Genomic DNA, 26,637 nt, shown 5'->3' on the forward strand with positions numbered 1-26,637 from the left:
TTTATACATATTAAGCTTGTGTAGTTGCTCTTGTAATTAGATAGCTTGTGTAGCTTGCTAATTACCTTCTTGCTTGTGTAGCATAGAAGTAGCTCCCTTGCGTGGCTAATTTGGTTTTAGTAACCTTGTTAGTCACATTACTTAGTTTGTGTAGCTAAGTCTTTGCGCTCTCTAATTAGGCATTGGTTGCCTTGTTATTGAGCATTGCTAGTGAGCTTAGTTAGCTTTGTGCTTTTGCTTACTAGCATGTGTAGGAGCTCCCTTGTTGCTTAAAGTACTAGTGGCATAGGTTTGTGTAACCTTACTCCTAGAATTGGTTAGCTGAGCTCTAGCTAGCCTGGCACCTCTGTTGCTTGATTAGTATCTTTGGAAGGTGCTAGAGAACATAGATAGAGGGGTGTAGTCTTGGCTAGACCGATAGTTATAATTCCGCACTTGTTTCGGTTAGCCGACACGATTAATTTTAGAAAAGACTATTCACCCTCCTCTAGTCCGCCATCTCGACCCTTCACTCGCCCCATAGGGACTCCCATCGTCTGCTGTGTGGGGACTTCCATCATTTGCTGCTCGAGGACTTCTTTGCCTCCCCTTGATTGATCCTCCGTGCGTGTGCTGCACGGAGGCTCCTTCATGCTCAGTGGAGGAGCCATTGGAACTTTGTCGTCATTAGACCAATCGAACACCATGGTCCTTCGTGTTCGAGTGGTCTGATCATCACCAAGCGAGATGTTGCCTAGTTTGAAGGGAGTAGCAGCCGTCATCTTCCTCTTCTTCTGGGTTGGCTTATCCTCCGCTACCCTCTTCCCTAGGCTTTCTCTAACACCGGGGGAGGACTCTCCATCCAACCAGCATCCATACCTCCGGACTCCGAAGAAACATCGACAGAACTTTCTTCAGGTCAAGCCGATGGTCATGCATCTACCGCTGGTGGCCAATCACCTTTTGGCACACCGGAAAAGTACACCATCCTATCCTATGAGTGGATCTTCGCATAAGTGAATCAGTCCACTGCTTGGCAATGACAAAGGATAAAAAGCATAAGGAATGTATAGCTGAGATGTTTACCTGAGGAGGCAGATTTTTACAGTTGGAGGGCTTTGTATACCCTGACATGTTGAATGCGGCAAACGGAGTGAATTGCTCTGTAGACCACTCTTCAACAATGTTCCTCGATAGCATCTCTGGCCTCTCCTGGGTACCGTAGGTCTCCCCCTTGAACTCGAAGGCTAGGTGCGCCCTCTCCTTATAGGGCTGCACGCGGCATACTATAAAGCTCATTGCTACCAATCCACTGTTGGTCCTCACGCCCTCTATTAAGGCAAGAAGCTCCCTCACTTGCTCCATGTCAGCACTATTTGGTGTCTTTGACCAGCTCCTCTGGCTCTTTAGGATGTGGTCGATGTCGTAGCGGACGGCTGGGTGGCTCTGTTTCATGTAGAACCACCTGGCGTTCCACCCTTTCAATGATGTGTTCAGCGGCACAGTAAGGTACTCGCCCGCCATCCCATCGTGTAGCTAAAGGTACACCCCATCGACCACCTTAGAACCACCGCCGCCTCTCTTCTTTAGCCAGAACAGGTGACAAAAAAGGTTGAAGTGGGGGAGGATTCTGAGATATGCCTCATAGAAATGGATGAAGATTGGGATGTGAAGAATGGTATTGGGATGGAGGTTGCATAGACTAACCACCTAGAGCTCCAATAGATCCCTTAGGAATGGATGAATAGGAAATCCCAACCCGCGCCAGAAATAATCCTTGAATACCACCACTTCATCGGTATGAGGCATTGGGAAGGACTCACTAAGGGCTGACCGCCATCCGGTGGTAGCACGGTCAGGAAGAACGCCAGCCTCCACCAATTTGCTAAGCTCCGCCTCTCCCATTCACGATGGCACCCACTCTTCGTCACGCCAGGCGCCGACGCTCGCCTTTTTGGGGCTAGTTTTCTTCGATTCGGCAGCTCTCTTCTTCAGTGCCATCTCTCATATGTGATTGGGGTTTGGCGGCGGAAGCAAATGTGGATGCAAATTTGGAAACGCGAGGATTGAGGATGTAAATGGAATGGCAAAGTGGCAAAGGTGGGAGCGAAGGATGCGGCAGAGTAGTTATAAAGCACTTTCCCCACCCTTTCGCATTCGAGGGTTTTTGGGGAACCGTGAGGTCACAAAGGTCCAACAATGACATACTAAAGACAAAGGGGCTGCAAGCTATCTCTGACAGCTATGATCACTCACCATCAGCTTCATCTCTACCAGCATCCTCATCATCTGAGCATGTACCACCGACTAGATGAGAACCACCCGCACTAGACGGGTCATAGAAACTACCCGTGAGGTCACTCCACTAGTATGAGCGTGTAGCACCAGCTAGATGAGAAACTACCTACACCAGACGGGTCATAGAAACTACTCATCTGCAACACTAGGACATGCCTGAGAGTGAGTAGGCACCTGAGCTAATAGTGGTAAAGTGCCAGGGTGCTCTAAAGCCTGCTGCTGCTGCTATCGCTAAAGGAACTTAGCAAACTCTATGTTGTACCTACCCTGCTGCTGCTCCTCAGTCTCAGGCTCACCAGCTACCTCATCTGATAGAGGAGACCTAGGAGGATCAACCTCAAGTCTAGAAGCAATCTGCTTCAAAGTCCAAGTATTCTTCCTCCTAGTCTCCCTCTCCTTCTATTGACAGATCCGTATGTCCTTGCACATCTCAAAAATAGCATTGAACATCTTGCGAATAGGAGAAGGAGGACTACGGTGATGTGAAGAAGAACGTGAAGGAGCATGTGGTAGAGGGGAAGCTCATTCTACTACTACACCACCTATAGGTGCATCTGCCTCTAGTGTTGCTGCTCCTCCTCGTGGTCCTACTAGAGGTACCCCAACCTTAGGCAAGTTTGCAACAATCTTCAAGGCCTTTTGTACCTTGTCATACTCAAATGTATGCCCTATGACCTTCTCAACCATGTGCATGATGTAAGGAGCAAAACCACAGCCCTTGAGGGGCCTCTCACCTACAGTCCAGATCTCACACCAGATAAAGTCAAAAACGCTGAAGGGCCGAGCATTAGGTGTCATCCTATGGAGCAGGTTCTTGGAGTAATCTGTGATGTTTCCCTTATCTCCATCCTTCCAATAAATGGTCTTCCTGAACATCATGTCTAGGTATCTATAAGTAGGGTGAAGACCTAGAACCTTGCCCACTTCTCCTCTCTCACCTCCTAGTGGGTACATGTAGGCCAGCTGCTCTGGAGGAAGTACCTGTTCTGTGTGAATCTTATCCCTCTGGAGATCATCCTCTGAGAAGCCAAGCTAGGCAGCGAATACATCATAATCAACGCTGTACCACTAGCCCTCAAGCATCTAGTGCATCCGCCTCTCATCCTCCTCAATGAATAGAGTAGCATAAAACTAAGCTACCACCTCTATGTTCTAGTCATGCTGGAACTCCATGATCTCATAAACTCCTGTGCGCTGACAAATGGCAATAACATGATCAACTGAGGCCTTCTACAACTCTCTGACATATTGCTAGTCTATCCACTAAGATTTGGCTACCACATGGTTGCTGGTGAGAATCACACTGGAGTAGAAGTCCATGTGAAAGGCTATCTAGAAGCAGTGATCATACTAAACCTTAGGTAAGCCTCTCGGATCTACTCTTCTCTCATCTCTAGCTTTCCTGGTCATGCCCTTTCCCCTGTAGTCAACTCTAGAAACATAAGAGGGCACATTAGGCAGACATGTCTCAAGAAGACCATAATGCATACCTTGACCAGGCTGGTGCTGAAATGGAGGTACCGGCTCCTCCTCAATCTCCTGCTCCTTATCTGAGCTGTCATAATCTGATCCTCTGTCAGTGCTCTTCCTCTTTCTATCTTCTCTAGGCTCCACTCTGAACTCATCAATACCTGTATCAGAGGAAGAACTATTGTCTCCCTCTTTGTACTATCGAGTACCCCTAGTAGCCCTGGAGAGTACCATGCTACTACCCTGCTCCTGCTGACTAAATCGGGGATGCAATTCCTATCTTGCCTTATTGTGTTTCTCCAAAGCTAGATCATGCCTATGCTTGGACCTAGGCTCCTATCTTTTGTTCATAGCTGCTGTCCTATATCCAAAGATTTGTAAGAAATTTTAGATACATGCCTAAATAATAGCTTATTTTAGTTGAAACATAGAAATAATAGTAATTATCCTATGCTTTGTAATCACCTCAACCAAACTAGGTCAAAAAAGTTCACAAAATACAATAGACAATTAAACTTAGTCCTAAGAATCAACCACAGAGAAGATTGAAACAAGGGAGCAAAATCTGCTCTAATGTCCCATACCGGACATCCGGTATGCTATGAGCGGACAGCAACCCTAACCGGGGTCCTTCGCTCAATCTGCAACCAATCCAATCCAAACTTTGGGCATTGCTTCTAGACAAGTAATGTAGCATCTCTATCGAAGGAATTCCAAAATCATGCCCTAACCACTTAGATCGGATGAGGTCCGAGATTAGGGTACCTTGTGAGAGTGAATGAAGATACGATTGGAAATCCAAGTCCCGGAGTCTTCGATCTTGATGCAAATCTCCTCCGATCCAATCTCCCTCTCTTCCTTTTCACGGTGGAAACTCAAAATTGCCAATGGAGGTCGAGGAGAGGCGGCTAGGTTGGCTGGAAGGAGGGAAAAGTAACTTGGCCAAAGGGGTACCACCCGTTTTATAACCCCGCTCATACCGGACACGTCCGATAGGCATACCGGACACGTCCGGTATTTGCGAGCTGGCTGATCTTTTTTCAAATTACATTTACTTAATTTCAATCCCCTTCTATATCATTTCTTGATCCAAAAACATGTATGTCCTTGATCCAAACAAGGTGTAAATACTTTTCTTATCCAAATGCCATGAGTAGCACTTCTCTTTTCCAAATATTTGGCATATATAGATTTTGATTACTTGAGAGAGAGATTGTGAGACATAGTAGATTGTGGACTTAAGAAAGCCATGTCATGTGTAATTAGCCAATCAAATAATCAAGGAGAGCTATAATTATCACATGATAAGGCTAGGTCACAAAGACCAAGATTCAAATTGTTTTTCAAATTCACACCACCTACACATGCTAGTAATAAGTTTTGAAAACATCTCTCCTATGTCACACAAATGCACATTCTAACATATAAAGGGCCTTAGATGCAATTACAATGCATGTATGTAAAAATATACCTTTGCCTTGAGCCCACAAGAATACCACTAAGAAGATACATAGCATGATAATCTTTATGTTGACCTTGATTGTCAAATAATCATGCTAGATACGAAATCAATTTTTCATCCTAAGGACTACAAAGACTGCTAGATAAATTTGTTAGTCCACAAGGTGCAAAATAAAAACTAAGCTTCCCCTAAATAAGTGCTTTAAGTAATTTGAATGACTTTCAATTAGCACTTTATTCTATTAAGAATTTGGGAGTCAATTTTCTATTTTGAACCACAACCAAATAATTTGCTATATTCAGGATTTGAGTTCAAGAGATGCTCATAATTCACTTAGATTTGGTAAACCACAAGCTTCTGAGTAAATTGAGAATATATGAAAATATGTGGATCAAAGACTCAGTTGCAATCCTATCAATGTTCTGGTTTCTGCAAGACCGGACACGTTCGGTAGGTATACCGGACACATCCGAAATACGTAGAATAGAAACACTTGATTTCTGCCCCTATTCATACCGGACACGTCTGATAAGTGAGGACAGAAGCAAATAACCCGCTACTTGTGATTCTTCATTTTAGCGATAGTATTTATTTTAAGCCCTGCATCTCAACAAATAAATTGCTCCACTAGAGAGCCATTAAAAGCATCATATGGCAAAATAAAATACTTTTCAATTAAATCTTATTAGCCACTTTAAAAATTTCACAAATAGACTTAATTGTGAGCCATTGTGCACAAAATATACAAAGTGGCTATGCTATGGGGTTTAGGTACTTGTTACCAATGGTGAGGATAAAGTAAATGATATATTCATTAAATTATCTTCGGGTCAACCATATAGGAGATTATGATGAGAATTGATTGATAGATTGAGTGAATATTTTCAATTTACTTGCTCAACCAACCCGAAGCCTTCATCTCATCACCAAGTACCTACATCATTAACCTAAGCACACTTTGGTACCCAACTCTTGTTGGGTCCTTTTGGGTTAGTCAACAAGTGCTTAGGCACCCAAATGGTTTTAGCACTAGTTTGTGGTGAACACATCACCTTGCTAGTGCTAACTCCATTTGTGGTCTTCCTAAGCATATCATTATAAACAAATGTGTTTGGCTTAGGAGCGTTACCATTTGGGCATTATTAGCTTAGATGCCCTTTTCTTCTACAAGTATAGCATATGCGGCCTTTGTTTGCCCTATGCTTGTTTTGCTTGTATGGACATTTATCAACCTTGTGGTCCATCTCATTGCATCCATAGCATCTTCTTGTTGCAACTTGGGCTTCTTTTCTTACCTCTTTGTACATTGGGCTTTTCTTGGTAGGATGCCCCAATTTCTTGCTCATGAGACAAGCGCTTTGTCCATCACTTTTCTTTTGGTTGGCCAACTTATTTGAGGCCTTTTGTTCGGCCACTTCACACTTGTTGGCCCAACTCTTATGTGGACACATGGCCCACTCATGTCCATATAATCCACAACCATAGCATAACTTTTTTCCATGTTTCTTGCTCTTGGTTGTGTTGGTCTTGCTTGAGGTGTGATTCTTTTGTTGGGTTTTGGAGGAAGCAAGATTTGAACCCTTCTCAAGCTTCTTCACCATGTTATCACGGTTATTTTGAGAAGGTTGTGCGTTCTCCTTACCCTTCAACTGAATCACATCTTTGTTTAATCTTTCCACCTCTTCTTTGAGCTCTATATTTTCTATGAGATTTAGCTCAATCAAAGATTGGCTTGCTTGAGGAGCACATTCATTAGTACAAGAAATATATAATTGAGATGGTATACTAGTGAGTGAATGTGTAAGAGGTTGAGAAAATTTTACCAATATGATCACAACCTCATGAGCTACCTCAAGCATGATGCCTGATTCTACTACTTCATCATGAGAGCACTTTATATGAACATAGTTTGCTTATAGCACATTATACTTGCTTGATAGTTCATCTAGCCTTGCCTTGAGCTCCAAGTTTTCCTTCTCTAGTTGTGAAACACTAGAAGAGGAGTTAGTAACTAAAGAATGCTCAATTGATAATTTTCATACCTTTCACTTAGAGCCTTTAATTCTTCCATCTTGGAGATGAGAAATAATTCTTGCTTTTGAAGTGATTGCTCTTGCTTCTCAATCTCTTCTTCAAGCTCATCATTCTTTTCAACTATCTTCATGATGATGAACTTGTCTTTGCGGTTGAGATGATCAAGGTTGTAGTTGTATTCAACTTCAACATCATTCTCATCTTGATCAACTACTTGTGCTTTCTTCTTTTCTTGATCTTTCTTGTTACTCTTCTTCTTGCTTTTCTTGGCCATGCGACACAAGTGATGAGTATCATGAGATACTGAGGTTGACTCATCACTTGGTCACCATCGGGCTTGAGCATCGTTGCAAACAGTGCTTGCTGCTCTGCTGCCTCGGCTATACCGAACACGTCTGGTATGTGTAGGTAGATAGCAGGTCATGCGCTGCTTGCACTTCTTGCTCTAGCTCGGCGCTCTTGAGGTCTTGTGAGGCTTCTTCGCTGTATGAAGACACAATGCACATATTTTCCATTGACTTGATCTCAAGTGCATCATCATATTTGGATTTTCCATATAAATCAAAAAGTCTAGTCCAAATGAGATGAGCACTCTTCGGAGGTGGTTGTCCATTGAAGATTGCCTCATCTTGAACCTCTACACTCAATGTACTCAACATGACATTAATAGCTTAAGTATTGAGTTGCATGCATATCTCTTTCCCTTTTGACAAATTTTTATAGTTGCTCCAATCAACTATAGAAAGAGGTATGCTTGCATCCACAATATGCTCAATAAGAGGACTAATATCCCTAAAAGCATTGAGTGCATGAATTGACCAAGGTAGAAAGTTTGAACCATCATTTTGGAGAAGCACCGGCTCCAACTCGATAGGCGTCGACATCCTTTTCTCACATCGGTAAAGCTTTAGGTGAGAACCTTGCTTTGATACCAATTGAAAGGACCTAGGATGCTGCTTAGAGGGGGGTGAATAGGTGTTTCTAAAAATTAACACTTTTAAATGCAGAAACGATTAGTAAAGGGAGTTTTTAAAATGTAAACTCCAAATAAAGAGTAGTACCACCCCTCATAAGTTAGCCACATGGTATACTAGGTATAAAGAATATATCTAGAAGCTACAACCCTGCAATACAAAGTTAGAACAGAGAATGAATATATTCAGCACATGTAGAAAATATCGGACATGTTCGGTAGGTATACCGGACGTGTCCGGTATGCACGTGTTCAGCAGAACAGCCTGGCACAGTGATCAATACCGGACGTATCCGGTATATATACCGGACGTGTCCGGTATACATGGTTTCAGTGAAACAACCCTAAACTTACTTCTTTCAATTTCTAACTTTAAATCAAATTGCAGGTACCTACTAGATATGACAATATACACAGATAACCTACACAAGAGCAAGAGCAACGCAAATATAAAATAAAATGCGAATTGAGACATGATATTTGTTTTACCGAAGTTTGGACTCGTTCGAGTCCTACTCTCCATTGAGAGGGCTACGGGTGACCCAGCGAAGGTCAGCCCTAGAGGATACCATGAAGGTCACTCTAGGCGGAGTCTTTTCCAACTCCTTTTCCTCCTTCTACTAGTTGATTCTGAGGCAGCGAAATCGACCATTACAAACTTTCCAAGGCACACCACAATCTCTCGGGTGCTCTCCGATGACGCCTAACTGTCTAGGACCGAAGAGTCCAAGAGTAACAAATGCGAATCATGAAATAGACAATATGCACAAGTGCTCAAGTGGTGGCTTGCTCTCTTTTTCAAATTCTCTCTTAACCCACAAATGGATTTTGCTATTTGGATCACACACTCACTAAGAGAGGGTTTGAGAGAGTTGGCAAGGCTAAAAAATGTGTATGTGTATCAGCAGAATCAACAGCCTCCAAAGGTGGAGGCTTGGGGTATTTATAGCCCTCTTGGAAAAACTAGCCGTTATATAGCCGTTGCCATACCGGACACGTCCAGTATGACTTATACTGCGCCAACGGTAACTGAGTTACAGTAACGTTGTGAGGCGTCGAAACTCCTGATGAGTGCTGGAACTTTCGACCGTTGGAACTCCCGACCCTCAACACATTTGAAAACTATGGTAACTGGGTTAAAGTATGTGACGTGTTGGAACTCCCGACTCATGCCAGAACTTCTGACCGTCGGAACTCCCGACCCTCAAGGCATTTGAAAAATAGCCATTGGCTTATGGCCATCCATACCAGACACGTCCGGTATGACCACCACAGTGAACTTTTCAAGTCAGTTAAGCATGAGATGTCGGAACTTCCGACCATTGCCGGAACTCCCGACCGTCGGAACTCCCGACGAACCAACCCGAGATCAACAATATTGTCATTGCTGGGCAAATACCGAACATGTCCGGTATCGGTATTGCTAGACCAACAAAAATCAGTTAGCTCTTTTATCTCTCAAACACTCTAAAAACTCACATGGGTTGGCTTGAGCACTTATAAAACATTATCTATCAACATGATGCATCCCTCATAATAGTATGACATTCCTATTAACTTAAATTTAAAAGTATAACGAATTTAAACCTTTTGAGTTGATCTCTTTCAACCGAAGCCGTGTATTCCACTCTTCATCAAGTGAGGGTGTCAATATGTTGATATTGATCTTTTCACTTGAGCGTAGCCATCTTGAGCATGTGACTTGATTCCATTCATCAAATTTTGAATAATCCCAAATATATCAAGTCATTTCCATTAAACACTCCAATAGTGATTTGATCCTTTACATAGACATGACCATCATAGCTTGATTAGTACCTCAACTAAATGCAAGTACTTTCTTCTTCACCCTAGCTAGGTTCTTCGGCCGCCAAGCCGTTGCTTGCCCTTCACCCTTACTTAGTACCTCGAAGCCTTTCCTTGCTATCTTCACCATCTCAAGCCATCAAGTCACATCTTGTGTTGAATCATCCATTCATTTGTATTGTTATATTTTTCATTTCAATTTAACAAGCTTCAAATATGAGACCATTCCATATGCAATCTCTCATGTCTCATTAATTAATTCTTACGAGCTTGCTTTCACATAGTACATGAAAATCTCACAATAAATAAGTCTTTGTATGAATTTCATTTGCATTGTTGTCTTGTGCTTGAACTAGATTGTTTATACAACAACACATTATTTTGGCTTTCATTAAGTACCTGTGAGATAACCTATTATCTGTTCATACTTAGCAAATGGGTTAGACCTTTAATCACGTTGTCATTCAATCATCCAAAACCCGCTAAAGGGTTAGATGCACTTTTAGCTTGGTTCAAGGACCAAGTTGGATGGAATATGACGATCATAGATATTGAGATAAGGATATCCATGTTGTATGTTTGGCTAGATGGATGGGACGAGCCATTTTTCTGTTTGGTTGGATGGACGAAAGTGGATGGGATGAGAATAGTTGACTAATTAAATCTATTATTTAAAAACAATAAGAACTAATCAGACACTAATAAATATGCACTAATACTATTTTTGTCATGATAATCACTAATTTAAATAAAATATATTAATTAGCACCACTAAATATCCTAATTAGCACACGAAACATGCACTAATCAACGTATTCGCACTTATCAAAACTAATTCTACCATCATAATTATTAAGAATTAAAATAGCATACTAATAATCCTTAATTTATTTATTAATGACAAAGATTATAAGACATGGATAAGCCGGTCCGCTAGATTTTTTCATACCACAAAACCTAACATCTGGGTGAAATATCTCCTATCCATGAATTTCCTTGTCCCAATGATCCACCAATCAAACACGACCATCACTTCCAATACAATCCAAGCCACAAACAACAAGTGTATAAACATAGATAATACTATAGATTAGGTACATAAATAAAGATAGGATGAGGAGACATGTAGCATCAAAGTCCTCAGGTAGGTCTGCTAGGAAGCCCAGATGCATCAGCTCTCTGCTCCTCTGTTGTCTGGTCCGCGTCCGTCTCCCTCAGGCAGTCATACTAGACAGCAAGGACGCATGGGAACACCCAGAGACAGAGCCCAAGCGTGTAGTGTACTGTAGGAGCTACTCCCAGTCTCCCACAGTCCGTCCCACTCCATCGACCGATCCTGCCGCCCCGCGCTTGGTGAACAGGATTTCCGCAGCGTACGGAGTAAACGCCAGGCGCGCGCACGGGATCTGGCCCGAGCCAGAAGTACAGTACAGACCGGCAGAGAGGAGTAGGGGCCTAGGGAGCGCAGGGCGCTCGCTGCCTCGCTGGCGTGCACGGTGCACTGCTCCATTGACAATTTCAATGCGACACGACGGCGGTCGGCACTAGCCACACCGGTAGCAGAGGCTAGCAGCAGTAGGCCCCGGACCAAGTGTAGGGGTCCGGTTGTGTCCAGGCGTCCGTCCGTGGCCCGCCTCGGCGCCTCCTGAAGGACGCGACGCGACGCGACCCGTGTCCCGTGCTGTGTCGGGCGTCACGTACCATCGGCTACTGGACTCCAGTAGTTGTACTGGTCCATGGCTCCAGTAAACTTCGAATCAAAAAGAAGAAAAAAAACTTATGGAATACGACTATATACGTACATTGCCTACCGGTCTTTTTTAAAGAAAACATCAACGTCAATTGCTGGCTGCTGCTCCCCTGGCACGACCCCAGGATTGCTACTGGCTGAGCCGACGAATTCGGGGTGGTTAATTGAGCAATCACCGGAAGACTCATACCACGTCCGGCAACTCTTGGTTTCCTCTTCAGTCATTCCTCGTGAATCACAGCGTTCTATTTTCTCACAGCGTTGTAGTAGAGTCTGGTAGGTAGAAACCAAGAAATCAAGCCCAGCCGAACGGTGACACATGCCCATCTGCCGAGACGGAGTGGAGATTCACGGAGCCAAAAAAAAACACAAAACACGAGTCCGGCAACTGAACAGAACTCCGCGCGTCGTGCCAACCAAATCTCACCCCCGCAGGTCGCAGTCCCGTAGCCCGAGTCTAGAACCACAAGCTGATGAATTCCTGCGCAGCCTCCGGCGCTCCGCCGTTTGTTTCGGGGCGGCCCGGCGGCAGCGACAGCAACGAATCGACTTTTACCGCTCCTGCGAGTCCAGCGCCAGCGCGACTGTCGGAGGCCTGGTTTAAATGCAGTGCGTAAATTTTTGGGTGCCCGATCAGGTGTCAGATGGGAGTATCGTAGGGGTGATCGGATACTAATAAAAGAACAAATTAGTAATTCGTGAGACGAATTTATTAAGCCTAATTAATACATCGTTAACACATGTGTTACTGTAACACCACATTATCAAATCATAGACTAATTAGACTTAAAAGATTCATTTTATAAATTAGTCGTAAACTGTGTTATTAATTATTTTTAATCTATATTTAATATTTTACGCATGTGTTTAAATATTTGATAGAATAGGAGTTAAACTTAAGAGGAATAACTAAACAAAAACTGAATCCAAAGAGGCACTCCCACTGCCGCCCATCCTGCACTTGCCCGGCTTCACTGCCGTTCTCGTTCAGTTCAGGGCGGGGTCGCCGTGCAGATTTCACGGAAGGACAGAACCTGTCGGCGGGGGTCTGGGGTAAAGAAAATTCTCCTGTCCTGCAGTAAACAGCTGTAAAGTGTGTCGCCGTCACGGCATCCGAGTTAGATCCCCTCGACAACAGCAACATCCTAACGCCGGAACAACCGGACGACGACGGGTGGTCGAGCAAGTACACGTACGCCCAGTCAGAGTCTCAGCGGGGCCGGCCATTGCTCCTCTGACAATCGTCCAGGGTTCAGGCACGCAAGGGATTGGTTCGGCACATCCGCACATGGAGCAGAGCAGCGAGCCAAGGAGCCGGCCGGTTCTCCGATTCGATCTATCCAGACCTCGCGCCGGCGCTTCCGTGTTCCGTGTTGGCGCCCTCAAACCAGGCGAGGCGACAGCGATTCTGTCGTGCGGGGGAGCTTGTCCCTGTCCGGCTGTGTTATGCGTGGCTTGAGACCGCCGTCGCTTCTGCCCCCCCGCCGGTCTGCCGGCGACGGTTGGGCGACGCGCACACGCATTGCACGTACGGCTGCGGTTAGGCTGACTGAAAAAAAGAGACTCGTTGCCGAACCCTACTTATAGCCTGAAACGATAGAAGAGGCATAAGTCAAATCAATGTCGAGACGCTGCTCCATAGTAAAATCGAGACGCTGCATCACTGTCGGGCACACAGATGCCTTAATAATCTAGTGATTCAGTTTACGGCCGGCACACGTGGACCGCCATTTCGTGGCTTTCTGCGCTTCCTTCCTGAAGCCCTCGTCTCTCATCGCGCCCACCAATGGGAGCATATATTCCCCCACTGCATTTCGATTTCAGTTAATAGCACATCTGTTTTGCATGCTCATGTAGACGACCTTTTCTTATCTCAGCGAGAGGATCCAATCCACCCCCTTTCCGTTACCACAACGATATCTTTGTCTAGTTGTTGAAAGGGTTGAAAGTTGAAGCATGAAACAATACCACACCCCCCCCCCCCCCCCCCATCTCTCTCTCACACACACACAGTGGCCATTTTTTCACGAATGCACTTAGCGCGTACTCCTTCCGTCTAAGAAAGAATGCAATTGTAGAGAGAAGCTGATGTCCGAGAAAGAATGCAACTTTAGGGTGCCAAGTAGTTGTGTGTAGGAGGCTCACTGCTTTTACGAAGACATGAGAAGCGCTTGTAGGCTTGGTAGCAGGATCGAGGTGTAGGCTTTGGATGCTTGTGCATCGGAGAGAGAATTGAGTAGGGGCACAAGCATAATTTGGCTTGTTCACTAAGTTTTTCCTAGGAACACAGAAATGCGTTCTTTCTCGGATGTAGGGAGTATTTCATTAAGAGGACATAAGCTTACTTAAAGCAGTCTCTCTTAAAAATTACTTTTTTAAAAAAAAATCTACATAGGTTTTGACGGAAGACAGATAAAAATTACTTCTCCACTTATATGGGTAGTTGCAAGTAAAAAACTTGCTCCTTATTTAACCCCCACCAAAATCACTCTAAAATCAACTCTTCTCATAGACTCATACTGCTTCCCTATCAGAATAAACTAGAATCACTCTGTCAAAGAATCAAGAAGCTAGAGCTCAGAACGAGAGAGGGAAGCTCTCACAAGTATGGCCTAATGAACGTTTGCTCTTTATTCAACCTCTAGTAGGCTTCAGAACGTGTCTTATCTGTCCTGAGTCTTGGTCTTGACTACTGTATACTTCAACGCCAACAAATCCTGAACAAGATGTGGAGTTCCAGCAGGTCAGCAGCGCTGCGTTGTCTCTCTCGCTGCCTGTAAAGCGATCTCCGTCCATCACATTCTCCGTACCAATGCTCTGTCCCTTGACCCGGAGCGCCGGACCAATGCAATTTGCTCCCTCCGTCCAATGTGATAGCACAGGACACTTCCTTGTATCCTACTCCTCTATTGTTTAGTGTTAAGCTGAGAGCAAACAGGATGGCGACGACATGGCGAGCACATGTGCCCGCCATGCTCGGAGCCCTGTTGTCGCCGGCCAAGGCAGCTCTCAGCGAAACCAGCGCGGGGAATAGCTGTTAGCTGGTCTGAGACCAGAGAGGCGAGGTACCCTGTGAAGACTAGGTTTTTGTTTTTGTTTCTTTTTTTGAGACGGCATGAGTTGTTAGTTTTGGGAAGACCTTGGGATTGGCAAATACTTCTTCCAACTCGTCACATGTTTTACTTCGTCGCTGCATAGGAGTATGTGGTCTTTAGAAGTTTACGCCCTGTTCGCTTGAACTTATTCAGAACTACTTTTTGACTATAGAACAGTGTTTTACTCTCACACATTTCAGCATAAGTATCAGCATAAACCAAATTTCAGCATCAGTGAACAGGGTGTTGATCTACTATCTTTTCATGTATGTCGACTCTCGTCTGTGGAAAGGAAAATTTTGTTACAGAAGAAGCTATAAATAACCAGTACCAGTTCTTGCTTGAATACGCCTGGTCTGCCGGCTGCGGCTGCAGCGTCGGTCACAGCCGTCTGGTACATATATTAGTCTCGTCAAAAACTGTGCTGGCCAGGCAGGACTTTGCACGTCTGAACTGAACATTATCGCGGTTAGTGGGAGCAGTTCGCTTCCCGGATCATGACCGATGCAGTGACCACATCAGATTGCGTATCGAGGTCCCTACACGGTTGCGGGTCTATACAGAAGCCCACCGTCCGTTCTGTCCAAAAATCTTCTTTTCTTTAAGCTACAAAGGTTTTCTTTGTCTTGCCTTTTCAGTTCTGTAACTGCGACTGGAATCTGTCCTAGCACAAGCTTTTTTTCTTTGTTCCATCTTCGTTATCATCTCATAGTTCAGAAACCAAATCGCCTACCCCACATACATTTTTGTGTTGCTTTTTGTTGTGTACACGATGAGCTTATTTTATACTAGTGTTTCGTTCATAGACTGTTCATATGAACTCACTGAATTGCCACTTACGAACATACAATTAGTTAGTGTTTGTTTAGTTTCCAAAAAGTTTTTCAAAAAGTGCTACGGTAACCATCACATTGAATCTTGCGATACGTACATGAGCATTAAAGTGCTACAGTAACCAAATTTCTAAAATTCATAAACTAAACACAGCCTTAGTGTGCTAGTAGTATTATTGAACAGAACAGCTGTGTGGGCGAGAGGACAGTTCAGCGGAAACACTCGCAATCACAAGTGGGCCCCAACATGAGCGCCATCCAATCTATCCAGAGCCCCAGCCGGAGAGCCCCCACCCCCCAGGGCTTAAAACTTTTGTATGGGTACAGTTCAATCGTACTTTGTCAGCTACTAGTCACGAATGCAGTGCAGTATTCCCGCCTCCCCGGTGGCCTTGGTACCACGGACAGGTACTGACTTATTCAAGCATCCAACAAATGGTTCCTCATTGACGTGGCAGGACCACGAGGAGACATTCGTTACATTCGTTACCCCATATTTGACTTGTCCGCTTTTTTCAGTTGGAACAATATTTTTCTCTCTCAACAATTTAACCAGAACAGTATTTTCCAGCCAGTTTCAGCTAAGTTTCAGACCAACGAACGGGACGCCCCGTTCACTGGTCTGAAACTTAGCTGAAACTGGCTGGAAAATACTGTTCTGGTTGAATTGTTGGGAGAGAAAAATACTGTTCCGGCTGAAAAAAGAAGCCGTATAAGGGTAATCCGAACAGGGCTATCAAACAATTCAGTGTTCTGCTCGGCGAATGCAAATGCAATTGCTGATGAAACGCAACAGCAGCAATGCTCATCAGATGATCAAGCCCGCCCAACACTTTTGTTGATGAATCAATCAACCAAATGAAATCGATCACTTCAAGTACAGCTACTTTTTTCCTTCTCTAATTAGAGTGCGTAGCCATGGAACGGATCACATTCACAAGCCGATCAGGTTCCTGGAGGTGGTGACGCCGCCGTCCACGACGAGGTTGTGGCCGGAGATGTACCTGGACTCGTCGCTGGCCAGGAAGAGCACCGCCTCGGCGATGTCCTTGGGTCTCAGCGTGGGGCCCTTGAGCGTGGCCAGGCCCCTGACCACCTCTTCCATCTTCTCCACCTCCTCGTCGCTGGGCACGGTGATGTCGAGGTCGAGGTCGGCGTCGCCGGCGGCGTCGTGGCCCTGGCACCAGGCGTTGATGAGCATGGGCGTGGCGACGCCGAAGGGCGACACGCAGTTGACGCGGATGCCGTGCGCGCCGAGCTCGCAGGCCGCGTTCTTGGTGAGCCCCACGATGGCGTGCTTGGAGGCGGTGTAGGCGTGTGGCCCCAGGCCGCCGAGCACCCCCGCGACGCTGGCGATGGAGACGATGCTCCCGGCGCGGCGCGGCGCCATGGCGAGCGCCGCGTGCTTCATCCCGAGCGCGGCGCCCAGCGCGTTGACGCGGAGCACGCGGTCGAACTCGCCCGCGTCGAAGGAGAGGATGCTCTTGGCGGCGCGCGTCTGGCGGCCCAGCACCCCGGCGTTGTTGCAGTAGACGTCGAGCCGCCCGCCGTGCCGCGACAGCGCCCAGTCCACGGCGCGCCTGACGTCCTCCTCCACGGACACGTCGCAGCGCACGAAGCTGACCTGCGGGCCCAGCGCCGACGCCAGCGCCTCCCCGGCGGCGTCGTCGATGTCCGCGATCACCACCCGGGCCCCGTGCTTCACGAACAGCCTCACGATGGCCTCACCGATGCCCCGCGCTCCGCCGGTCACAATGGCCACCTTCCCGTCCAGCCTGCACGACAAAAACAGGTCGCCACCGGCATTAGCCGCCACGGCAAACTCCAAGAAACCAGGGCGGGGGCGGGGGCACCAAACGAACGCACGCAGCTACTGTGCCATGGAGATGGAGACAGAGTAGTAAGTACCTCTTGGGCATAGGGGTGGGCACGACTGCGGCGCCATTGCCGTCCCAGCCGTGGTGCGACGGCGACATGACGGGCTGGTGCGCGTGCGCCATCTCGGGGCGGAGGTCGAGCGCCGGCATAGCTGCCGCGGCGTAGGAGGCGAGGCTAGCGTGCATGTATCTAGTATGTCTCGAGTCTCGACCACAACTCACGCAGACACAGGAGGCGAGTGCGAGTGCGAGTGCGTTTGCGTCTGCGTCTGCGTCTGCGTCTGCTCCTCTGCTGTGGCCTGTGCTGCGGAATGCTCGGCTCGGCGGACCGAGCCGTTACTTATAGCGCCGGGAGCGGGCGAGGGCGTGGACTGGACTCTGGACAGAGCAGCACAGTTCTCCGCCCCTCTTTCGTGCGCCCGTCGCGCCAGCACCCAGGTCAGCACCGTTCGCGGAATTGTCGAACTCGAAATGGTGACCGAGCGGCCTCTGTTCGCGTCCGGCCGTCCGGTGACCGCGAGCGGTGAGCCAGCCCCCCCTCCGCAAGCATCTCCGTGGGGCGGCACGGGCTCCAGATGTGGACGTGCAGACCAGACAGACCGAGAGCCGTCGTCTCCTTGGATAGTTTGGTTGGGCGGGACTGGTTGACCGTGCCGTGCCTTTGTGGCCTTGTGGGGGAGGGGGAGGGGAGGCCGGGAGGTTCGGCACCGGCGCCGCGGAACCGCGAGAGGGGGGGTGCTCGTGCTGGCTGGTACCGGGCGTGGACAGGTGGATCTGCGTACTCGGGGTTGAAACTTGTGCGTGGAGTCTCCTCTGCTTACCTCATGCGTGACCAGCTCGGATTGACGGATGTGTGGACGTGGAGGCTTGACGGCCTGAAGCAGACGAGTTGTTGGGCTTGTTTTCTTATAAGCAAAGTACTGTTGACTGATTTAGCGTGAGATAAAAATACTATTTATTGGCTTATAAGCCAGATATGACCAAACGAATAGGCTGTTGAGGTCTCGGCACTTGACATTACTATTACTGCAGCCAGCGGAGTCTACTGCTGCAGCTGGGTAGGTAGGTACCGGCAGTTCAACGATCGGTTCCCGCTTGTGTGAGAACTGGGAACTCTTCTTCTTCTTATTTCGCCGTACGTGGGGTCTCTCACTGTCTGAGAGTCCAGAGTCCAGCCGAGCCAAGCTGTTTGGTCTTTTGCCGATCTTTCTGAGTATATTATATAACACTAGAAATAGAATCGGCCAATCAGGCATGGTTCTCGACGAAAGTCAAATTCATAAGTGGGTACGTGGCTTGCTACGCAAAGGCGCCCTGTGGGGAGTTCTAGGTTCCCAAGCCACGCGATGTGGACTTGGACGTACCACGCCCTAGCTAGTTGATTTTTCGTTTTTCTCAATATCTATATAGATAGAGCATGGTCGCTCACGAGTCATGTCTTGGGGATTACGCGATCAGTTTGGTTACTACGCTTTGTTAACGACAAGAGAATGTCTTTCAGATTTGCTAAGATAGTACATTGCAATTCAAAACACCAGCCAGGCCTCGTTTAGATTGAAGTTAGGAATCAGTATTTGGCACTGTAGCACTTTCGTTTGTATTTGATAATTATTGTCCAATCATGGTCTAACTAGGCTCAAAAGATTCGTCTCGTAATTTACAATAAAACTATGTAATTAGTAATTTTTTTATCTACATTTAATACTCCATGCATGTGTCCAAAGATTTAATGTGATGGAGAGAGAGTGAAAAAACTCGTAATGTAAACAAGGCCCCAGAACGCAACCACACAACTACACAAGAGACATATAATTGCGGCATAAGTATTATATATCCAACAAAGCCCATAGCAAACGATGCGGAACAAAGTCAGAAGCGCCGACGAGGCAGCTCTCGTCGCAGCAGCAACCAGGAAGCCCCCTCCACCCTGGCTGGAACTCGAACCCGGAGGTGAAAAAAACGATATGATTTGTTCTGCCCCTTCCGGGTCCACCTTGCAGACGACTTAAACAATTGACCAAGCGATTGTTCGGTTGAGCAAGAAGTCGGCTTACTGCCTGTTTAGTTTCAACGAAATCCCAAATTTTACACTATGCAAAAAGAAGATTCCCCGTCACATCAAACTTGCGGTATATGCATGGAGTACTAAATGTTGACGAAATCAAAAACTAATTGCACAGTTTAGTTGTACTTTGCGAGACGAACGTTTTGAGCCTAATTAGTCAACGTTTGGACAATTATTTTCGAATAAAAACAAAACGGCACTGTATCTGCAGTGCCGCTACAGTGTTCCTGCCGCCGCCAATTCGGCGGAACTAAACGAGCGCTTATTTTCCGAGGAGTTGGGATAGTATTTTTTTCTCCCAATAAATCAATATAAACAATATTTTTAATATGAATAGTGTTTTTCAGCTCAGCCGAGATCTTGGCCTCACCTAAACCCTTTGATTGAATTGAACAATCTGACATATAGCGGTAGTATCCTGGTCCTGCCGTAGCCGAAAGCAACAAGGAGTCAAGGATTCCTCTGTCACGTACACGTACGTACAGCTGTGCTTTGTACGAATGCGCTCTTGTTTAGTTTCTTAAAAGTACATTATATAAAAAGAAGATTCTTCATCATATTAAACTTAAGGTAAATGTATGGAGTATTAAATGTAGATGAAATTAAAAACTAATTACACAGTTTGTTTTAATTTTGCGAGACGAATCTTTTAAGTCTAATTAGTCAATGTTTGGATAATAATTTATAAATATAAACGAAATGCTACAGTAGAGAATCGTGCACTATACAAAATTTACAAGTGAACTTTGTTGAACTAAACGCGGGCATTTTCTCTGGGAATCGCGACAAACGCACAAAAACTAGCAGTGGAAAAGTAGTGACGTGAGGCTGATATCATTGTGCTCGGTGCATCGCTTGGACCACTTGGGCCGATTGGTGGATTCAAACAGGCTAGCTCTAGCTCGTGGAAGCAGTCAAGCAGTAGTTTTTACAGTTTACTTTTAATATTCTCAGTCTATAACCCTCATGCAATCTAGGGATGTAGATCGAGTTGAAACGTCATCATGGCTTCTGCGCTCCAGCCTTTGTAATTTAAAAGCCAACTTTTCTAATCTCTAGCTGATCCAAATGGTGGGTTCTTCAACAAGAAAAGCACACTACGTAAAAACGATTTGTAGCAACGGGATAAAATTTTTTAGGGGCGGTTGGTGATGGAGCCGCCCCTACAATGACGTGCTCAGGATCCACGAGACCAGCCGCCCCTAGAAATAAAACAGCAGGGGCGGCTGGTGATACGAGCCGCCTCTACAAATGGATAGGATTTGCAGGGGCGACTGACTCACCAGCCGCCCCCGGTGTTTCTATTTGTAGAGGCGGCTGGTGATTGAGCCGCCCCTACAAATGTCTCAGGTACAGTCACTAAGTCACACATCCAAAATATCTACTACCCTCATCTCTCTCCGTCTCGACTCCCTCTCTCTCTCTCCCTCGCTCTCCCTCTCCTCCGAGCCCCTCTGTCTCTCCCCCACGCCGCCCCTCCCTCTCCCCCACGCGGTGATGGGACCTCCCTCTCCAGTGGAGGCGCACGGCGTCGCACCCCCCTCTTCTCCGCGCGGCGGCACTCGGCGGCGCACCCTAGGGTGGCGGGGGTTCTAGGGCGCGGCCTCCTAGCGGTCGCGCGGGGCTCGGTGCCCTCCTCCAGTGCCGGCAGTCGCACAGGGGCCCGTCCCCCCTCCTCCTGCGTCGGCGGCTTGCGGGACCCTGTCCCCTCCCCCCAGCGGAGGCACAATGGCAGAGCTCGGTGCCGTGGCTCAGTGGCGTAGCCTCCCGTCAAGCTCCAGCGGTGGCGGGACTTGGTGGCGCGGTCCCCTTCACCTTCTCTCCTCCGGCGCGCTGCTGAAGGCCGCATGAAGCACATGGTGGCGCCCACCACCAGATCCGCGAGGACGAGCTTGATCCGGCGAGGACCAGCCCAGATCCGAGTGGCCACCACCAGATCCGGCGAGGAGAAGCCTGATCCAGCGAGGACGAGCCTAGATCTGGCAAGCGGGTGCGGCGGCGAGGATGAGCTCGACACGGGTCGCGGGGAGGCAATACTACGAGCGTCGAGCGCTCTAGTGCCGTGGGAGCTCACCTGAGCAGCACTTGCCGTGGACACCCGTGGTCGGTTGCTCGTCCAGGCGGCACTGTCGTCCAACGCCCAGCGCATTCGAACGAGTCGAGCAGGAGTACCCAACGCCGTACATTTGCAGGAGCACCCAGGTATGCCGTCCGACTAAGCTATTTGGCTATCTGTAATTGGATCTGATCTAATTGCAAGTTTTAAGTGTATAAATGTATTATGCTTACCAATTTTAAGTGTATAAATCTATACTGCTATTATTTCACGTGTTGTTGTAATGAGTTCCAAATAATACAGGCTTGCCAATCAAACTGGATTGCTTTCTCTTGTACTTTCACCTATTGATCTATATTGCTATTATTTAGCTTGTTGTTAGTTTTAACAGTTCATGCCAAAACCCAGAAATATGTTAGTTTTAACAGTTCATCCTTTTTTACTTTGAATACTTCACAACATTTATTTATCATGCAAAAGCATATATGTATAATAATAAACTCAAGAAAAAGGTTGTGTAAAGAACAAATGATGGATTACTTATTTAAATGAACAACATCTCAACACCTTGGTACAACATGATGATCTCCTCTATGGGTTAACTTTGTTTACTTTGTACTTGCATGAATGAACTCTGCATAAATTGTTGTGATTAAGGTTACATGGTTTGGTTTGTCAACCTCTAATGAGTATTACAGCTATTGATATATCACAGTAGGGTCTAGGTCTTATAAAAACATCGTCCTATTCATTTATGTACTGTTAGTAGGGTCTGTTTGTAAATTTCGTAGTTGGCGTTTTGCTTCTGTCTTCCTCCAATCAGGAATCTTTCAATTTGATTGGTGTTCAGTCCTGCAATAGTTGAAGGGAAGATTCGAGGTAGTGTTTCAGCTTTTGCTTGTATATCTCTTTCACTTCATCTGATATCTACTATGATCAAACAAGTGGTGAAAAATTGAAAATTTTTAATCTCTATACTCTAGACTTGATGTGGTTAAACCTGAAACTCCTCCTACTCATTCTTTCAGACTAGTTTCAGTACTGTCAGATTAGAACAGATGCTAGAATGGTTGTGCTTGCCGCTTCATGTTAGTTGGAATTAAGGGTTTCAGCATGGCATGCATGCCAAATATGGTGCATTCAGGTGATTTCCGATCAGATTAATTTTGTCAAATCTTAGTTTTGCCGAACAAGGACATTTCCGATCATGTGCATGTGCGTATTGACCCCATTGAATGACAATGATTTCTTCATGCCATCCAAAAGAAAACAAATACACTGCCTCTGAAATTAGTTTGGCCTTGATGATTTGGTGCATGACATTAAATTAACTTGTGGGCTAGTTGCCTAGTTTTATATATTCATAAGTGCTTTTCTGTCGTGCCTATCAAAGATAATTTGGCTCCTACCATGACCAAGAGTGACCTATTTTTGGATAATAGAGGTAATCTCTGACCTCTGTGCCAGCTGAGAATGCACAACTCAGTGGTCTGTTTATCATAGGATCTGATGCCTATTGTAATTTCACTTCGTTTCCTTACCGCACTGTAGGTGCATATGTTTCTCCACTTCATGCAGTAAGAATGTTGGGGAATGCTTGTTAATTGCCGTGCACTATCTATTGTAGTTAGTTCAAATAATTAGTGGTTGGGGACAGTTGAGATTATCGGTATGGTACTTGGCCTCTACTTGTCCAGTTAATTTATGTTTGTTGTGGCCCTTGCAGGGGTTTGTGCTGGAGGATGCTACAGGCCTGATGAGCCAGTTGAGATTTTCATTGGCATCCTGTCATCAGCCAATCATTTTGCTGAGTGTATGGGTGTGAGGAAGACATGGATGTCTGTTGTCCTCAAGTCACCAAACAGGGTGGCTCATTTTTTCGTTGCACTAGTAAACACTTCAATGTAATCCCAAATGCTTAGCTTACTTCATTTGTTTTGTGTGCTTGTGCTGAAGGTGTTTCTTAACTCTAGCATGGCAGAAAGGAAGTGAATGTGGAGCTGAAGAAGAAAACTGAATTTTTCGGGGACATTGTTTTTGTGCCCTACCTGGACAACTATGAAGACTCTTGCAATATGCAAGTATGGGGGCTTGGCATATGATTCTTTGCATTGTTGTTTAGCTATTAACATCTTTAGCTATCTAGGCAGCATGATAGCATTTTATGGTCAGTCGGACCAATACTCATGTTGTAGAGTTCCTCATCTAACAAGTCAGCATTAAGTAATATGTTCATTGTAGTTGGACCAATACTCATGTTGTAGAGATTTGAGTTTCAGTACAATCACAGAAGAAGATAAGTCATGATGGAGTTGTGTATGAAAAATATATGTTCTGGTCGAATTTGAATTGTAAATTTGAATTTTTTGGATGAAAAAATATATTGTAGGGGCAGTTGGTACCGTAGCCGCCCCTACAAATCGATTTGTAGGGGCGGCTGATAACATCAGCCGCCTCTACAAATCGATTTGTAAGGACAGTCTGAGAATCGCCCCTATAAATACATGATTTATAGAGACGGTATGGTAAAAACGGCTGACTGAGCTGCCTCTATAAACGATCTTTAGCCGCCCCTACAAATGATTATTGTAGTAGTGGCAAGCGTTTCTGCATGCGGGAAAAGAAGTGAGGTTTGTGATTCAATTCACCAGGACTCAGAAGTGACACTTGTGAATATATAAGAGCCAGCTAGAATGCTAGATATCACGTCTAGTGATAAAAGATAGTGATATGATTAGATGAGTGATTAGTGTGCATGAGGGCTTCTTTATGTAGCTCGTATCACTCGTGTACAATAAAGAAGGACACATAATGTATAGAGTACCTCAACTTACATATACGCCCAAAAAGCATATTCTCTCGACTATTTTCTCACCCAAAAAAATCACTCGAGTCTTGAGAAATGGAGACCCAATACAGTATATATGGAGATTAGTTGCATGCATGGCGTGTTAGGCGGGTCTGTTATTCTCTTGATGACTGCGTTTTGCTTAAACTAATCCCGCTTACAGCCAGCTCCGATCAGGGGCTAGGCTAGGCTAGGCTAGGCTAGAGACTAGCTAGCCATGTTCTGAATGCAACAAAGCTACGCAATCCTGCGTTGTTAGCGATGCATGCAGCAGCCAACTAGGTGGCCATCCAAGAGTCAAGGGCTTTCGGCCAGTGCATCTTTGGCGCCTCAAAAGACAGATTCGGGTGTTTAAACTGCTGACGGAGCTGCTGACCATGATCGTCTCCTAGCTGGCCCAATCGAAACTCGGAGCGTGCGGCATGGGCCTGGGAAGGGCCCCGTTTGGTAGGGCTCTTTTCTAGCTTCGGCTCCTATGGAGGAGCCTTACCAAACGGTTATAGTGTTTGACACACTTTCTCCCTAAGGGCTCCCGCGGAGGAGTCAGAGCCATTTGTATGAGCCATAATTTGTAGTTTCCCCAAAACAGGCTAGGCTCCTCCTTTTTTAACTAAAAAAGTGCTCAAAATGGCTCATCCACCTAGACTGTTTGGTAGGGCTCCTCTAGAGGAGCCGAAGTTGGAGAGAGGATCCCTGCTAAACAGGCCCTTAGTAGGGAGAGCCGAGCTGAAGGTGTTTTGAAGGAGGCCACCAAAATGGCTTCGGCTTCTCTAGATGAGCCCTTAGAAGGCCCTATGATCACTCCGTGCTAGTAAATTCAATAATCACGATCTTTATTGTGTTAACGAAGGGCAAGAGGGATTGGACGATGTGATGGTGTTGAGCCTGATAGTCTTAAGAACGGATTGACGCCTTGTATAATATTTCAATACATTTAAACTTAACTTTTAAAAATTGGTCATCATCAATATATAGTCGATCCCATGCTTATTAAATGGCAAGATAAATTATATTTGGACCATGTCGATCTGGTTCCCAACTACCGGGTCTATTTGGTTCACCTATGAAAAAATTATTGTAAGCTTTGAGCTGTGGGAAAGCTAATGTGAAAAGAAACAACTATCAAACCTACCCTTTGTATATTTCATCTCCCTTGAAACAGTTATAAAACATATCTCTGTTTATACTCACTTGAAAAAGTAAAAAGCTAAAAGCAGGATCCAAGGTGTTGCGAAAAATGTACTATGCGAAGGCAAATTGTTCTAAAAAAACAGTTTTAGATTCCACCGTTTTATTTGGTTGACGTTCTGCTTTTTGGCAGCAGAACCATTTTCCAGAAGCTAAACCAAATACAACCTATAGTTCCTTCTTGTCGACTAATGCCATATTTGATTGTTGTTATGCTCTTCACTCCCTTGCCCCATCCCACGATGCTGACTTGTGGGGCTTCAACTATTATTAAGGATCCCATGAAGATGGCAATGATTTCTGCTTGTGTATTCACATTAAGCTCACGAACTAGGAGGATGGCTAATAATACAACTGTTGGCTGTATATGTATTTACAGGACACTATCAACTGATCCAGTAGTTGGCTACTAGAACAAACTTGCTCATTAATATATGGCCCATTTTCTAAACTTATAGAGGTTTTTTTGTTGCTCGTGCATAAGTTGGTTGTAAACTTATAGACAGCTTCTCTTGTCTCTCCTTCGGCCCAAAATAAAGCCCACTTATAGTTTCTTATTATACTTGCTCTAAGTCTCCTTCACGGTTTGCTTCCTGTTCTACCACAATTAAGCTAGGTTGAAGGGGGAAAACTCGATGGGGATGGCTCCCATCAGGCAAAAACTATATCTGTTGCGTGTGATTATTGCTTAAATTTAGGAGAAATAGTTAGAAACAAAAACAATAACTCTGTCATGCATTAGATACATATGCATGGACACGTGTTGTGAATCCATGACAGATGCCCATGGCTGTTTCATAGTTGTCTTCACTAATTTTTTCCCGTTGAACTGTGTCTTAAGCTTATGGTAGCCAAACCTATTCCAATATCTTTTTCAATTAATTAAACAAAAAGATGGGGAAG

The 26,637-nt window shown here is 45.7% G+C and overlaps 1 protein-coding gene across 1 annotated transcript; it reads right to left on the minus strand.

Annotated features, from left to right (window-relative positions):
• Window positions 1-16,563: 16,563 nt before the first annotated feature.
• On the minus strand, window positions 16,564-17,870 carry LOC136540817 (sex determination protein tasselseed-2-like). Its single transcript, XM_066532831.1, has 2 exons — window positions 17,609-17,870; window positions 16,564-17,475 (listed from the first exon to the last, which is right to left on the minus strand). Exons 1-2 carry the CDS (start codon window positions 17,761-17,763, stop codon window positions 16,635-16,637), a joined length of 996 nt encoding a protein of 331 aa, XP_066388928.1. The 5' UTR covers window positions 17,764-17,870; the 3' UTR covers window positions 16,564-16,634.
• Between the last annotated feature and the right edge of the window lie 8,767 nt (window positions 17,871-26,637).

The sequence above is a fragment of the Miscanthus floridulus genome, chromosome 2 (assembly GCF_019320115.1).
Source record: "Miscanthus floridulus cultivar M001 chromosome 2, ASM1932011v1, whole genome shotgun sequence".
Taxonomy (NCBI): domain Eukaryota; kingdom Viridiplantae; phylum Streptophyta; class Magnoliopsida; order Poales; family Poaceae; genus Miscanthus; species Miscanthus floridulus.

Bases quoted from the DNA above. Each gene is read 5' to 3' on its own strand.
- LOC136540817 (XM_066532831.1), bottom strand. From the start codon at position 17,763: ATGCACGCTAGCCTCGCCTCCTACGCCGCGGCAGCTATGCCGGCGCTC. The intron at 17,476-17,608 runs GTACTTACTACT...TTTGTCGTGCAG, and splicing joins CCCACCCCTATGCCCAAGAG to GCTGGACGGGAAGGTGGCCA.